The following is a 16,790-nucleotide window of genomic DNA, read 5'->3' as shown; positions in this document are numbered from 1 at the left end:
AGCCCTAGGTCAGCCTTGGCAGGGGAAACCTCAAAAGCAGGAGATTTATCACAAACGCCAAAAGCAAACCTGAAAATTTAAATAATTAATTTTTTTCCCAGCCTCACTCTTTTCATGGCAATCCCAGGATTTTTGGGCCCCTGACTCATGGTCTCTGAATGCTGTGAGGAGCTGCTTTGCTTTAAGCCTTGTGCAGCTGCCCTCAGACATGTTGTTTGGAGGGTTTGGGTTGGGTTGGGTTTTGTTTTTATTAACATCAAGCCATCCACCCTTCTGCTTTCATCTCCAGCATCCAGCCTTTGGGTCTTTCTTGTGGCTGGAGGCTCCCTGCCAAGCCTCCAGGAGCCAGGCAGCATCCTGAGCCCCTGAGCTGAGCTCCAGGGAATGCAGGAGGGGAGCAGGGACACTCCATCCCCTCCCACAGCCCAGGGGCCACTCGGCCACCTTTTTCTTCCAAAGCAGCATAACGTGGTGAGACTTGTAAGGCACCATCCAGGCAGGATTTGTGGTCCAGGAGCACCAGTGTAGGGTGGGATGTGGTTCATGGGGCGGCTCTGTGTGCTCACCAGGTCCCCCAGCTCCCCATGCCCATTGCTGACTGGGGCTCCTTTGGGGCTGACAGGGAGCAGAACAGAAAAATCCCTGGAGAAAAATCCCTGGAGCTGTGGGGGTGTCTGGGGTGCAGCAGCCCCAGATTGCCTGCAGGACTCAGCTCCCCACTGTTTGCAAAGCTCAGGGACAAGCCACAGGCAGCCCCAAGGCTCTGCCAGGCTTGGAGCCTGCACTGGGGCCCATCCTCACTGGAAACCAGTGTCACCAGCCTGCACTGGGGCCCATCCTCACTGGAAACCAGTGTCACCAGCCTGCACTGGGGCCCATCCTCACTGGAAACCAGTGTCACCAGCCCCAGCTGGAGCAGCAGCACTGTGAAAGCTGCAGTTTGTTTGATTTTTGTGCTCCTGCTCCAGGTCATCACCCACTCCCAGGGCATCATGGCCAGGGGAGCACCATCTCCCCAGTGGTGAATAACCATCATCCCCTGTTGCATCCTTTCATCTGGCTGCCCCATGGATGCTTTCAGGGATGTTTTTCCAGGGATGTGGTGACAGGGACAGTCTTGGTAACAGGGGTTCAGTGGGAGAGCAAAGTGAGAGCAGTTCACCAGGGCACAGATAAAGCCAAGCTTTGCCCTGGGAAATGGCAGGTAAGGACAACACCAAGCACTAAAACCAGCTTGGGGGGGGGGGGGCACAGCTGAGCCCCCTCCAAATCATGAAGGGGCTGAAACCTTCTCTTTCACGAGAAATGAGAGTCTAAATCCCTGGGGATTCACTCAGGGGAGCCAGCTTAGGTACCTCCTGGTACCTTTCTGTATCTCTGCATGTCTTGTGTCCTCTGGGAGACGCTGGACAAGCTGGTCCCACTCCACCACTGAGACACCCCAGCAAGGCACTGCTAAACCTGAACTCCAAAACCAGGCTCAGGGGGAACTGCATGTCCTGGATGTGAAGTTATGGGCAGAAAACGGGCTGTCAGGGGAGGCAGCTGCAGCCACGCCAGCCAAGCCTTCCTCAAAGCTTTCACTCCTTCCACTTCATTAATAAAAGGGGAAAAAAATAAGAGACGGGGGCCTTGACATCAAAAAAAATACAGACTGTGTGTTTTAGAGCAGAGTTTCCTGTAACCACTTCTCTCCGGTTCCTTTTCATTCATTTTCTCCATTTTGTCAGTGTGGACCCAAGGCAGGTCAAAGGTTTAAGCTCTTTTGGAAAGATTTGTTTCCAAAAAATAAAAATTGGCTAATCTTCACATTTTGTTACCTTCACACCAGACAGGGAAATACATGGTCAGAGCTTAGGGTTGTTTTTTTTCCTTTTTTTTTTTTTTTTTTTTTTTTTTTTTTTTTTTTTTTAATGAAAGCATCTGGCCTCCATGACATGCTCTGAAAAAAAATACCCCATATATTTTGCAACGTGTTAAAAAGCTGTGCTGGGCTGCAGAGCTCTGCTTCCTCCCAGAGCCTGGGATCAGTTGGCATGGTGTGTTTTTATAGAGGGGGTGATTCTCCTCCACCCCTAACCCCGGTGGGGGGAAATTGGGTTGTTAAAAGGCAAATGAGAGAGTTTTGCCTGTTTTTTTGGGGGGTTTCTTCTCCTGCTGTTAATTTATAGAAGCAGGATTGGCCCTGCTTGGGCCTGGCCAGACAGCTGAGACAGGCAGGTGGATGGGTAGGGGGTTATAGCTCCCAGGGCACGGGGGAAGAGTGGGAAAAAGGGAAAAGCTCAAAGATTTAGTCAAAAAGCACTTTATAGTTGGGCTGCACCAGCCTGCACGGAGCCCCTGCCTGCTCTCCCAGCCAGGGCTGGCGTCACCACCCGGGATTTTGCCTCTGTCTCTGCTGGTGGGGACAGTCAGCAACAGTCAGCAACCCTAGGAGGGCTGGGTAGTCACTGCCTGGTGAGGATATTTTCCTGGAAGCTGACTTTTGGTGAGGAGGAATGTGTTCAGACTCCCTGGAGGATGCAATCCCAGCTGACTGCAGCTCCCATCCTCATTTGCCACCCCTGCACTGTGAGGAACTGCTGTCAGGAGGAAGCTCACTGGTGCAGCAGGAGCTTGTATCTCCTCTTCCTCACCGTGCTGTGGGGGCCAAATGCTCCCTTTCCCATGTGGGTCTCTTTCCTTCCCTTTGATTTAAACCCAAGTCAGGGTTAAAGCCAAGGATGTCACCTGAGGAGGGCACAGCAGCACCTGTAGGGATGGCCAGGAGACATGGATGTGGTCCAGCATGGGCGAGGTGTCCAAGGAGGAGGAGGAAGAGGAGGAGGAAGGCTGGCAGAAGTCACCATTGGGGCCACCTGGGCTGCAGGACAAAACCATGGTGGCTGCAGGGGCTTCTGAACTCACTCGTGAGCAGAGCCCTCCCTTCGAGCATCCAGGTGTCCAGCACCATCCCAGCTCTGCAGCACCTTTGTGGACAACCTTGTAGAGAGCCCTCTCCCCCCCCAGTGGTGGCTGAGCCAGCTCTCCTCTCTGTCCCTGGTGGGACCCTGGGCCACCACTCCTGCCCAGCTGCTGGTGGCTGCAGGGATAATGTCACGTAGGAACCGGGTTTCAGGAAAGAGCAAGAGGTGCAGTGCTGGAGGGCTGAGCCCTCCCCAGGCTTTCTCAGCCCACGGGGCAACAGGGGAGGTTACACAGCATCAGCCACAGGCTTGGAAAACATCATCACCTTGCTTATGGATCACAGTTGTGCTCCCATGTCAGTCCTCCTTCGGGAGTTTGTGATCTCCCGGTTCTCTGCCAGGCTGCTGCACACTAAGTTATCCCCTTGAAGCCCAAGGCTGCTATTCAGCACCTGCAGAGATGCTCCAGTGACTGCCAGAGCCAGAAGTAAAGTTGGACACTGCCACTGACCTCTCCTTGTGATCACTGAGCCCCACCCTCAGTCCTTTTTCTGTGCTTTTTCCAGCAATGGCTTTTTCCACAGCAAGACATGGACAACCTTGACTGAGGAACATCTCCTGGAAACACCTGACCAGGGATCCTCCTCGTTTCCAAATCCCTCCAAAGGTCTGAACCTGCTCAGTGTCCTGGTCCAAGGCCGGGGTCTCATGAGGAGCTCCCTCCTTGCACTGCCCCTGAGCAGGTGTGCTGGAGCCCCACACAGGTCTTTCCTACCTCCAGATTCCAAGTGCTTGGAGATAAGGAGCAGTCCCAGTGTTTTGCTCCAGACTGGGGCTCATCTTCTCTTAAAACCTGGGGCTGCCTGAGGGTCCTGGTGCAGAAGCACCAAGTTGCCCATCCAGTGAGGAAAGGAGAGCAGAGGGGCTGGAGGGTTCCTCTGGCTGAAGCATGAGCTGCTCTCTGGACATGTGGATTGGAAAGAATATTCATCCCATGTCCTAGGACTGCAGCCTGGGGCTTTAGCACTGTTTGGGAACAGGCAGTTCCCTGTCCTGCCCCCTACAACACCTCGTGCATGGGGCTCTGCCCTGTGCTCGGGCCACCCCCGAGGCTGGAGGCACCAGCTGTCCCAGGGTTTGAATTCTCTCTGTGCTTGTGGCTTCAAGGGAAAAGACAGGTCCGGTGTACACGAATCCACCTGGTTTTTTTTAAGATTTTCTGATCACTTTAAGAGTTCACAGGTGCTGGGGCAGATGTTGCTGCACCAACATCCCCGGGAGCTGCTCTGTCTGTGCTTGTTTCACAACCACGCCCTGGGAGATGCTGGTCCTCCCTAGGACACAGAGGAGGACAAGCAACCTGCTCCCTGCCACTGCTCTGGGTAGCCCTGTGTCATTCCCAGGGCTGCCAGCACAAGGAATGCCATGGTTCTTGCTGTTACAGCCACTCCTGCAGCCCCCGTGGGCCTTGGGTTACCACATCCATTCTCCCTGGGAACCAAGGGCTGTGTGTGGCAGCAGAGCTGGAGAGCATCTCCCAAGTCTGTGGTGGCCTTAGAGCCTTTGCTGAGACCCTCAGATGCCAGAACTGGCTACTCTTGCTTGTGGTGGGTGGCCTGGGGACAGGGTCAGTTTTGGGGCACCCACCACCCTTGTCCGCTGCCACCCCCAGCCTGAGCTCCGGAGATAAAACCCTTCTTCCTCACACAGCCCTTTTAGGTAGGACTTGAAATTCATTTTCTTCTCACCAGCTCAGACGGTAACATCTTTTCCTCTCTTGCCTCGTGTGTCGTTTTTTTCCAGCTGTTCAGATCCACATCCTGAAAGCGGAAAAAAATGCTGACTGGTGGAAGTTCACGGTCAACATCATCTCCGTCTACAAACAAGGGAGCAACCGGATACGGCGCGGAGACCAGACCCTGTGGATCCACTCCAAGGACATAGCGTGCAAGTGCCCCAAAATCAAGCCCATGAAGAAGTATTTGCTGCTGGGCAACAACGAGGACTCTCCTGACCAGAGCGGCATCATTGCGGACAAAACCAGCCTGGTGATCCAGTGGCGGGATACGTGGGCCCGGCGGCTCAGGAAGTTCCAGCAGCGGGAGAAGAAGGGGAAGTGTAAGAAAGCCTAAAAGGAGGAGAAGGCCACGGAGGGCGCGGGAGGGAGAGACTGACTGTGCATGCTGCTTTGTGTAGAGCTGGGGCGGGCAGGGACCGGCGACGGGGACGCGCCGCCGGGGCGGGCTGGGGGGACGGGAGGGGGGTGGCGGCCGTGGGGCTGTCGGGATTGCACCTCGTGTTCCGGGGGAAAACAAAACCTAAACCCAACAAAAACAACCGTGCACATGGACACAAACCCAGAGGAGTGTGGGTGTGGCACCCAGTGCCCCCCCACGCTTCTTCCTGCCCCCCATTGCCGAAGAACTCAGAGACACCAAACTGCCTTCCAGCTGCCAACATCTGCTGCTTCCAAAGCATGGCATGGGAACATCAGACCTGTAAGAAACTAATCAACAGCAACGCTGGAAATTAACTCTCCATCCCCAAAATACGTATTCGCAGCTTAGGTTGACCAAGACAGTTATTGTAGAGGAAACTAAACAGAGACTTTTCGCCGAGGACAGATCCGAGATCGACTGACGGGTTATCGAAGACTTGGGTACCCCAGAGCCGTAACCACCACTGCTGTGTGGTCCCTGGGGAGGTCTCCAGCCGTGATGATGCTCTGAGCCCAGTTTAGGCACAGCCAAGAGGGGACCTTGTTGGTGGGCGACTTCCCCATGTGCATAACTCGGGGAGTGACTCCTCGCTCCAGCCCCCACGTCCTGAGAAGTGCTGTCCCCCCCACACTGAAGGAGCGTGAGCCCACGGGGTGCCCTCCCGATTCCCAGTCAAGGAATTAATAACCAGGTTCCCCAAGGAAACACCCAGACTCGGCCAAAAACTGGCATCCAGTCCCAGAAGTGCTCCAGAAGATCCCTGAGTCTCCATTGTGGCCACCCCTGAGATCTCCTTCATGGGCTCGGTCCTCTCTGGTGCTGTCAGCAGACCATGAACCCTCAGATGACAGAAAATCTGTGCAGATGACACCCAGGTCCTGGTTGGCCACTGGTTTCACTCCCGAACTCAGGCAGCTCTCCCAAATCCACACCAGCTCTGCCCTCACTCCCTCCGGAGCTGTAGCTCCCTGGCATCCCTGCATAAGGTGGCCACTTCCTTGGAGACAAAGGAGTGGGACAGTGAGTGCCAGGGACTGTCCCCGTGGGGCCAGGGTAGAGCTCTAAGGCTTGGCTGAGGTGGAGCCCGTGCAGGGCAGAGACCTGCCCGAGGGAAGGGACTGGATGAATAAGATGTAACCCACCTGGAGCTCCCCAAACTGTTCTCCTCCTTCTGCTGGGGGTGAAAACTCCGAATTTAAATTTCCCAATTTCAAATCACAAACACAACTAAGCCAGGTAGGGGCTGCCTCACCTCCAACCTGCATCCTGAGGGCAGGACTGGCTGTTGAGCTGTCACCCAGGCACTGCACCCCCGTGCCAGGCTGCTCCCCTGCCACCCCAGCCCGTGAGGAATGGGGATATCCGAGTTCACCTCATCCAGGGAGACAGGAAAGGCAGGGAGGGCAGGACGGGTACCTGGAGGAGAAGCAAACATTAGTCGCTATGAAAAGCAAAACCTCCCTGATATTTTTCCTTTTAGGAAACTTGGAAACATCTATTTTATGACATTTTCCAGTGGTTTTGCCTTGTTTTATAGCAATTGACAATATTTATATAATGACATAAACCACCATAAAGCGAGGCAGCCATGTAAATAGGTGCAAAGTGGAGGCTCCCAGGGAAGCTCCAGCCAGCACTGGGTTGCTGGAGACACCACCCGGAGGGAGCAAGCTCTGCTGAGTCTCCCCCTGCCACCACAAGGCCCTCCAAAATTAGTCCGGGTATTAGGAGAAAAATCCCACTCTGGACATCAAGCAAATCCCCCTCAAGTCTGTGTTTTCTCACCTTTCCCAGAGCGGACTTGGTTTTTCTCATCTCAGAGCTCAAGGAGAGGTGACAGTTTTGCAACCCAGGGAACCCAAGCCACCAAGTTTTGAGGAACAAAATCTGACCTCAAGTGTCTAAATGGAGACTTAAAGCCCCAAAATGGGGGTTGGATGCTCTCCTGCAGCCAACGTCAGCTGATGCCAGGGACACCCCACCAGCTGGAGACAGCATGTCCTTGGTTATTTGGCATGTCTTGAACCACAGGAGACCTTCAAATGGCCTAAAACCAACGGGATCCAACCCAAAGCCAGTTCACTTGGAGTGCAGGAAGGCAAGGCCAGGGGACTTGAGGACTTGGGAACTGCCCACTGAGCACACCTGGACTCCCATTTTCCAGCCTTGTCAAGCACAGCCACCCTCCCCAGCACAGCCTTGACCCAGGGACACCACCCAGCCCCTTCCCTGCTCCCACTGGTCTCAGAGGCTGCAGAAGAACCACCACCCACTCCATGCCATGGCCAGACCCCTCCAGGCACAGACACAACCTGGGAAATCTGAAGGAAAGGAGTTCGCACAGGACATGGAACAGCTCAGATCCCACGGGGGTGAAGTCCCCATCCCTGTCCCACCAGGACCCTGTCCCATCATCCCTGTTGGAGTTTTGCATTTCCAACCAGACCAGGGAAACCCCTCCACTCCATGCACAGTCCCCCAGTGCCCCTCATGCGCTCCCAGTAACCCTGACCCGCAGGAGCTGCTGGTGGAACTGGCACACAGCCTCCCCCACACCCATTTTCGGGGTGCCCAGGGATGCAGCACTTCCCTGCAGCCACCCCCTGCTCCAGGACATCTCCTAGGGGGACACCTCTGTCCAGTCACCCAAAGAGGGACAAGATGCCCCCCTAAACATGCCCTGCACGGCCAGGGGTGCAGCTCTGAGGGGAACCAACTGCACCACGACCAGCAAAGAACCCCCCACGGCCCTGGGGACAGGACAGGGGGCCGGGAGGGCAGTGGGGGTGACCAGGGAAGGGGCTGTGGTGCCTCCAGCAGGGCTCTGGAGAGCAGCTGAAATGCCAAAACAATCATCACTGACGGTAGCACCCGACAAAAGTCGCTTCGTCTCGTTTCTGTTCGTCTCGTCGTGTCCGTGCCCTCTCCCCGCACACCCCCCTCGTCCCCTCACAAAACCTGTGTTGTTTTGGGGTTCAATTGTTTTTGTCAATTTTTTTTTTTTTATTATTTCTGTTAATATCTTGAACTGTAAATGTTGTTTAGTTATGACCATGGCAGACTGCTTTGGGCGATGTTTCTTTACAATGCATACTAATATATTATGGTTATTATATATGAATATATTTAATGACACGTGAAAAAGTTGTGGATTTTCTTATTGTTTTCCCAGTTGTTCCTTTTTTTTTCTTTCGTTTTTATTTTTGTCCCCCTCTTTGTTTGTTTGTTTGTTAGATTGGCTGTAATTTACCTGAAGGAGCTTGTAACTGTTCAGCACCCACTCGGTAGAACTAAAGTCAGAAACCAGTTGAATAAACTCTTGTAAACTGTAAAAATCTGCATGGATCTCTGCTTCCTCCCACCCCTCAGGCTGGCAAGGGACGGGGAAGTGACGGTGTCCCCTCTGCCTCCCTGGGTCTGCCATTGTCCCCTTGAGGGACATTGTCCCCTTGAGGGTTGAGGTGGCACGGCTATTTTTGACTGCCAGTCCCAGCCACGTCCCCCAAATATCCCCCTGGCACTGCTCCCTGCCCGTGGGGACAGTGGGTCACCATGGGAGACATGGGGGTGGGATGGGGGGCCCCTCCCAGCACCTCGGCTGCCAGAGGAGACTGAGCCCTGCAGTGAGACAGAGCCAGGGCCTGCCAAAACCTGTGGGACCCCATACAGAGTTGGGGGACAGGTGAGGGGACAGGGCAGATCCACAGTCTGGGCTCAGGGGAGCTGCCAACCCCACTCCAGACCTATTTCTGTCCCATGCACAGGCTGCTCACCAGCACTGTCCCCTCCTGCTCATCCTGTGCATCAGCTCCACCACCCATCGCCCACGGGGCATCAGTGGGGCCAGTGCTGCTGCTGCACCCGAGCCCAGGCCAGGGCTGGTGGCACCGACAGGATGGAAACCTGGAGGAGGGGGGAACTGAGGCAGCAAAACACTTCCAGGGAGAAAAATACAGGCAAAAGGTCCTGCAGACTGCCGAGGGGTCAGACCCCTGACCCTGCCCTCGGCATCATTGGTAATTTATGGATCTAAAAACATCTCGGAGGTCAGAAATCTCAGATCTTTATTGCACAGACAAATGGGCCACAAGTGACACCCCCTCTGCTGCGGGGCCATCGCCTGTGGCTCCACTGAGGAGCAAATGGGTTTCCCACATTGCTCTGGCTCCAGGCAGGTGGCCCAGTCATCCAAAGGTGACACGGTGGCTCTGGAAAGAGGGGGATGAGCCTATTCCCACTGAGGGCCAGACCCAGAGCAGTTCTCCCAGCCTGGTCCCACCAGGCAGCGTGGGAGACCAGCCATCCATGCCCTGAGCACTGAGCTCACACCAGAAATGAGAGCATGTGAAAATGCCCAGCAGCCTCCCAAGGTCACCTCTGTCCTCACAGAGGAGCCGGGGACGTTTTACTCAGGGCACTGTGACATCCAAGTGTGTGTAGCACGTACCAGGCCTTCCCCCAGCACTTGTATTTTTGATAAAATAACAACTGGAAGCGACTGAAGTCCTGAGCATGTCGTCCAAGAGAGAAAGGGAGGAGTGGAAGGGAAGGCAAAGGGAATGTGTCTCTCCGGGCACATTCCAGGAAGACCTTTGCTTGGAGAAGCCACTGCAGGTTGGCTTCTCCAACCCTGCTGCTCAGAGCCAAAAAACAGCAGCTCTCTCGTATTTTAACCTTCCCTTTTCTTTAGTGGGGCAGGGAGACAGCACAGCTTTCCTCCTCACAGCAGAACGCTGCCAAATCTGCTGCTTTTTAATAAAATTCCTCACCCACACAACACATTAAATGTTACCTAAAGGGCAAGTCTGAGAACCCCTTTGTTCGACATCTCGGAGAGCAAATCCTCGTGTTTCCACCCAGCAGGAAAAATGTGCCTGAGGACCCAGTGGGTCAGAAACCTCCTTTTCAAAGGCTCGACCAGAACAAAGTCACAATGTAACGTTGATCGGGATGAGTTACACGTCCATCCTGCATGTCCTGGGAATTCAAACAAAACCTTCATTCCCTCTGTAAATGACAGTTCTAATTAGAAGCCCAAGCCCGTGGTCTCATCTCAACAAACCACGTGTTGTTCTGCTGCTGGCGCTGAAGATCCACTGGGCTGTTCCGTGAGTGAAATCCCACTCAGGGCTGGGGCACAGGCTGCTGCTGAGGAACAACTCCAGGAGCATTTCCAGTGTCAGTCCCTCTGCAGAGCTGCAGGAATGCACAAATTTGGAACATGTCTCCAAAGCCGCCCGTTACTCGTTTCCAGCTGGAGCAGCCCTGCTTAAAGCTCCGTTTCTAATCTGACATCAAGCAATAAACTAATCAAACCCCCGCCGCGTCCTCTTGAAAACCACAAGAACATTAAACTTACTTTTTTTCCCCCCTCCCCTCCTCTGAAGGCTGTAAGACAAAGCATCTCTAAGGAAAAGCAAGCAGGCACAACCTGGATTGGACTTTTAAAGGCTTCAAGGATAATCTACAGCAAAGCACTTGTGGAGCTGGTCTCTCCTCCAGCTCTGACCTTTGGTGCCAAGCACTGAGCACGGGCTGGGTGTCAGCACAGCCCTGTTTGAAGCTGCTGCCCAAGCCATGAGGCACAGCTGGATCTACTGGCCTTTTTCTCCACCAAGCTCCTCTCTCCACCTACCCTGTGCGATTCCCAGGCACACAAAGACAAGGAAATGCTGCTCTCCAGCTCCAGGGCACAGTTCCTACGATTGTAGGACACGATACTCTCAATGACATGTATTGAGAGAAGCTGCCCCATCCCTGGAAGTGTCCAAGGCCAGCCTGGAGGGGGCTTGGAGCAACCTGGGCTAGTAGAAGGTGTCCCTGCCCATGGTCTTTAAGGTGTTCTTTAAGGTTCCTTCCAATCCAAACCATTCTATGATTCTCTGTATTCCATGGGGTACCCAACAGCTCCCTGCCTCTGCTTCCTGCAAAACTCCATCTTCTCCCATCACAGCCACCTCTGTCATTCCCAGCTCAGGTCCTGGAGTGATGGAGTCAAAGCCTCAGCTCCAGCCAACACCTGCCCACTGCAAGGAGATGGCTGAAGGTCATCTCAGGGCACCAAGTCCTTAATGAAGGGGCCTCTGCCCAAGCCCCAACTAAGATGGGGAAAATGAACCCAGAAGAGCAAAATGACTTGATGTCCCTCAACAGGGGACACAGCACCAGGACACCCTGGCTTCCCTCCTCCCAGAGCAGCACCCCCACCCCAGCTGTGTGGGTGGAAGGCAGGGAGAGGGACAGGAGTGCCAAGAGCCAGCTGAGAGCTGTGAAGGAAGACACTCCACCAGGGCAGGTGAGGACGAGCCCAGGGTTGGCAACTCTCACAGACCTTCACAATAAACGTCAAGTCTGACAGAAATTGCTTATTTCCTTCTGCAAATCAGCACTCAGGAAATGTAAGTGTTGGATAAATCATTAATGGACAGCTTGAGATGGTAGGAAACAATAAAACCCCAGGCAGATAAACTGTAAATAAATGGATCAGCTTTTATTCAGTATTTATTGCTTGCTCTATTAATTCTGAAATCAAACTGACACGTGTAACAAAATAATTATTTTCTTGGCCAGAAGCAAACATTCAGTACTTCTTTTTCATTAGTTTTGAGATGGGTAATCCTTCTTCTCAGCTTTAACAGTGTGCAAGAAGTTATAAAGGAAGAGGCAGAGCTCGATCACCGAGATCAGGACGTTAATGATGGTACATCTCCTGTGGTCAGCCTGGCAGAGCCTGTGGGGAGGACACCAGGGCAAGGCTCTCCACCCTCACATGCCTGGTGTGAGTCCTGCTGCTGTTCACATTTCTCTCTGTGGAGATCAATAACTCCCCAATAACTCTGGTCTGACTCACCAGTGATTCTGCACAGCCCATGGGGGGTCCTGCCCCTCCCAAAGGGCTCTGTGGGCTCTCACATTCCACCCTGTGAGAAACCAGGTGCAGCCATTCCCCAAGACTATTCCTTGAAAACCGTTAAGCATTTTCATTCTGAAGGAAGGTATCAGGAAGCAGAGGAATGTCGCTGCACTCCAAACCACTCCTGCCTTTCAGTATTTTAAAGCCCTCGGGACGACTGAGCTCAGCAGAAGTGGTGGCAGGTGGGCAGGTGGCACCAGCACATCCTCAGACACAGATGCAGGAGAGATGTATCCACTGTACAGCTGCTGCTGCCTGAGTGCCAGAGGAAGGTGGGAAGAGAGCCCTTTTCCCGTTGAAATCCTCCAAATCACACAGCTCTGCTCAGCTGCGCGCCGAAGGAGAGCGGATGTCTGGCGGACACGGCTTCGGTCTGGTACTGCTGAGGTTATTTCCAAAACAGAAGGTCTCTGCACACAGTCAGGCTGTTCTCTGGAGTCCTTGTGCTCGGTGTGGAGCAGCTGCTCCCACCAGCCCTGGATCTGTGTTAGTTAATTGGCCAGACAGCGACCACGACGATGGCGATGAGCAGCAGCACGATCACCACCAGCATTCCTGCAAGAGATGGAACAACGTTAAGGTTGTGCCTTCAGCATTTACAAATGGTTTCCTGCAATTAAATTCTTCCTCTGAGTCCTGCTCCTCCACCCAGCTGAGACTGATTCCCTCTGCTCATCCCTCACAGATCCCTGCACACCCGCCACAGGGACAGAGACGTGGACTCAACCCCCACGTTGGCAGAGAGGGTCTTTCTCCTCCTGACCCTTCAAATATTTTCTAACAGTCCCTGCAGGGTATTTTCCTACCTGAACATCTGTCATGCAAAGACTAAGGGATGTGTTTAACTCATGGTGAGGCCAGTTAAGCTTTTCTAGAATCCCTCTGTACCATCCCACTGGGGCAAAGGATTATTCGGAAGGAAATCCAAATTGCATCAGGAAATTGTTTCCAACACAAACTTCTCCTGCTTTCAGAAAAACCTCTGTGCAGACAAAAAAAACAGGCTTTCAGGCATGTGCCTGACTTGGGAAAATGTGGATCATCCAGCACTGGAGAGAGTCCAACAGTTCTCTGCCCCACGATGCAGCTTGTGGCTCCCTGTGCCCCATCCTGCCCCCAAACCCACCAAACCTTAATGAATGTGATCTTACAAAACTTCACAACTACTTCTCAATTCAGGCACAGCAGCTGCTCTGAAGGACAGTGTTAAAAAACATGAGTTATGGATCGTTTTAAAGACTGATCCCAAAACCCAGCACAGCAGATTTTCTCTCCCTCCCAACTGAACGACAGTGACAAGGTGACATGGCTGTGGGAACCCGCTAGAGGAAACTAATTCATACAATCACAGAGGGGTTTGGGCTGGGAGGGACCTTAAAGCCCATCTCATTCCAACCCCCTGCCACGGGCAGGGACACCTTCCACCAGCCCAGGTTGCTCCAAGCCCCGTCCAACCTGGCCTTGGACACTCCCAGGGATGGGGCAGCCACAGCTTCTCTGGGCAACCTGTGCCAGGACCTCCCCATCTTCACAGTCAAGAATTTCTTTCTAATATCCAGTCTAAATCTACTCTCTGTCAGTGTGAAGCCCCTGGAAATAATCTCTCTCCATCCTTCCTGTCAGCTCCCTTCATGTACTGGAAGGCCACAATCAGGTCACCCTGAAGTTTCTCTTCTCCAGGCTGAACAATCCCAGCTCTCCCAGCCTTTCCTCCCAGCAGAGCTGCTCCATCCCTCTGATCATCCTGGTGCCTCCTCTGGACTCTCTCCAGCAGCTCCATGTCCTTGCTGTGCTGAGCCCCAGGGCTGGAGCAGCTCTGCAGGGGGGTCTCAGCTGAGGGGGCAGAGGGGCAGAATTACCTCCCTTCTCCTTTGCTCCCCCTTTCTTAGGGGACCTCCTTCCTTTGTCTTCCTTTTTTTAGAGGAAAGGAAGAAATGTTTCAGTGAGAATGGCCTGGATCCCTCCAGTCCCCCCATCACCTCCCCAACCACCCCCAACACACAAACTCCTTGCCTGGCTGGACCACTGTGCTGGGCACTGGCATCACACACACAGGGGTGTCCCCTGGGCTTAAACGATCTTTTAATTAAGAGCCTTTTATTTGTGTTTAGTATCTGCTCCGTGCTGTCTCTCTGTCCTAGATGTGGGAATGGTTCCAGGAACGGAAAACCTGTCCCTTCCTTTGGTCTGCTCACACATGACTATTACTCAACCACTTACAGTATTTACAAGTCCAGCTCATGGCAATTAAAAAAGGATGTATTAAAATAAACCCCTCTTTCCAAGCTGGAAAAGGATATTAGACACTGCTTTTTGTAAATAGTGTCATGTTTTCTGTGCAGAAACTGTTTCTCTGCCAGGGGTCCAGGATTTTTTTTTCCAGGGAAATAAGAGTTGCCACCAACAGTATTTTTTTTTCTTTTATGCTCAGTTGAAACCATTTGTTATCTGAGCTTGGGCTGCGCTTCCCTGCACTGGCTCCAGCAGGTCTTGGACACTGAGCCTTTTCCTTGCAGGAACAGCTGTTGGCAGAGAAGGCAGCAACTCCACGTGCTCCACCTGGGATGCCCTAGGATGTGGCAGGACCTGGCACTGCAGTGGGAACAAGCTTTTTGGCTCGTGAGGGGCAGGAAGCAGTGACTGCACCCTGTGGGAAGGATGGTTTGGGTGATTCTGTTTAGAGGACACCTGGGTGAAACTGTTTATTAAACTGATTATTGGCAACACCATCTATGGAATCACAGACTGGTTTTGGTTGAAAGGGGGGCCTTAAAGATCATCTTGTTACACTCCCCTGCCATGGGCAGGGACACCTTCCACCACCCCAGGTGGCTCCAAGCCCCGTCCAACCTGGCCTTGGACACTTCCAGGGATCCAGGGGCAGCCACAGCTTCTCTGGGCAACCTGTGCCAGGGCCTCCCCACCCTCACAGGGAAGGATTTCTTCCCTACATCTCATCTAAATCTACCCTCCTTCAGTTTAAAGCCATTCCCCTTGTCCTGTCCCTCCAGGCCCGTGTCCCCAGTCTCTCTCCAGCTCTCTTGGAGCCCCTTTAGGCCCTGGAAGGGGCTCTGAGGTCTCCCCAGAGCCTTCTCTTCTCCAGACTGAACAGCTCCAACTTTCTCAGCCTTTCACTATCTTTCTGGTCTCATGTCTTATACACCTTAATATACATTTTGCAGTTTTCAAGAGAGCCAGAAGCAAATAATTTGCTTATACAGGGAAGAAATAAGGTCTGATAAAGCCACCACATTCCAATTCTCTGTTATGTTTTGCACTGGAGGGAAAAGTTTTAGAGGGTGCAAATCCTTCGCACAGTTTCAGCCTAACAGAGTTTATGGACTCGAGCAATTAAGAGACAACTGAGATCAGTTGCTTGGAAAATACTCTATAGGTGTGAATTAGTAATGATACAAAGTGGAGTTAATGGGGTGTAATTATTCTTTGACAACTCCCAAGAAAAACTGCACATAAACCCTGAATTATTCCCCAGCAGGAAGAGGGGAAGGTGGGGGACGAATAAAGTGTTGCTAATGGGCAATGCCAAATGAACCCAAAATTTCAGGAGACCTTCAGGGCAGTAAGAGCAGGACAGCAAAATGAAATAATCCTGATTTTATTCCTGGAAAGAGACTGGTATTAAAAACCTGGAGCCAAAAAGCAGTGGTCAAGTCCTTATCCCATGTGAGCAGCAGAGCCAGCCTGTGTTGGTGCCCCCCCATCAGTGACCAGGGATCTGATCCGAGTGATTCACACACAGAGAACAGGACAACATAAATTGCCAATAGCACACAAATTTCAAAGCACCTCTTGCATGATAGAGACCAGATGTTACACACATTTTTCTCCCCCCTTGTACCAAAGAATAGCAGATTAAAAGGATCTGAAGGTTTTAAACCTGGGTGTTTCACATGCTTTCCTGACAAAAGCTATGGATAGGATCTGACAGGAATTCTGCATTCTGGATTCCCTGCCTGCTTTGCCTTTTTCTTTTTTCTGCTCAAGTCCTGTAAATTATAAATATTCCCCTTGACAAGAAGCCCTCAAAGAGAAGTTCAGGAATCAAAGTCACTAACAGAGTCAACAGGAGTTGGACAAGAACAAAGAAAAGATTCTTGCACAAAAGTGACAGGAATACAAATCCAAACTGCATCTCTCAGGGAAAGGTGGGAAGCGAAAGCAGAAATCTATGAGCAATTACAGAGAAAATAACGAAGGCAGGCTGGAGAAAATGCCACTCCAAGCTCCCTCTGCTAAAGGCTCAGTGTTCCAGCTGCTGTTCCAGCTGCTGATCCAGCTCGGAGGAGCAGAGCAGAAATGCAGAGAGCATGTTCCCAGCTTACACTGAGTTCCAGGGCATGGCAGGATGGCAGGATGGGGATCTCCCCACCATTCCTGGGAGCACCAGCCCTGTTGCTCTGCCAGGGGTTACTGCTGCTGCTGAGATCAGCTACACCTCTGCTCATCCCCCCAGTCCTGACCTCCCAGTCCCTGGGCTCAGGGGAGGTTGATACTTCAAACCCCACCAAACCTTTTCCAGAAACAGTGAAGATCAAATTTTCAGATGTAAGATGGAAAAAAAAGGTTAAAATACATGTAATTAATCTCTAGGTTAAGATCTCTCTTTAGTCTGTCTCTCCTGCTCTGTCCAGCCCTGAGAGCAGAGGATCTGGGGTTCACACCACACCCCATCTTCCCGGGGTCACCTGGGGCAACCCAAGTCCCCAGGCTATTCCCCCTCCCCAGGATTTA

The 16,790-nt window shown here is 52.6% G+C and overlaps 2 protein-coding genes across 2 annotated transcripts in view; one reads left to right on the top strand and one right to left on the bottom strand.

Annotated features, from left to right (window-relative positions):
* NTN1 (netrin 1) overlaps positions 1-5,144 on the top strand; it is a 98,225-nt gene extending 93,081 nt beyond the window's left edge. The window contains exon 6 of the mRNA XM_027742292.2: positions 4,710-5,144. Within this exon, the coding sequence (XP_027598093.1) occupies positions 4,710-5,038 (329 nt within the window). The 3' untranslated portion in view covers positions 5,039-5,144. The remainder of the gene's footprint in view (positions 1-4,709) is intronic.
* A 6,445-nt stretch (positions 5,145-11,589) lies between these two features.
* STX8 (syntaxin 8) overlaps positions 11,590-16,790 on the bottom strand; it is a 107,574-nt gene continuing 102,373 nt past the window's right edge. The window contains exon 8 of the mRNA XM_039390278.1: positions 11,590-12,593. Coding sequence (XP_039246212.1) covers positions 12,526-12,593 — 68 coding nt within the window. The 3' untranslated portion in view covers positions 11,590-12,525. The remainder of the gene's footprint in view (positions 12,594-16,790) is intronic.

This window comes from Pipra filicauda, unplaced genomic scaffold (assembly GCF_003945595.2).
Source record: "Pipra filicauda isolate LSUMZ 115617 unplaced genomic scaffold, ASM394559v2 scaffold80_size11013439_pilon, whole genome shotgun sequence".
NCBI classification, from domain to species: Eukaryota; Metazoa; Chordata; class Aves; order Passeriformes; family Pipridae; genus Pipra; species Pipra filicauda.
This window is presented reverse-complemented; position numbering and strand designations above follow the sequence as displayed.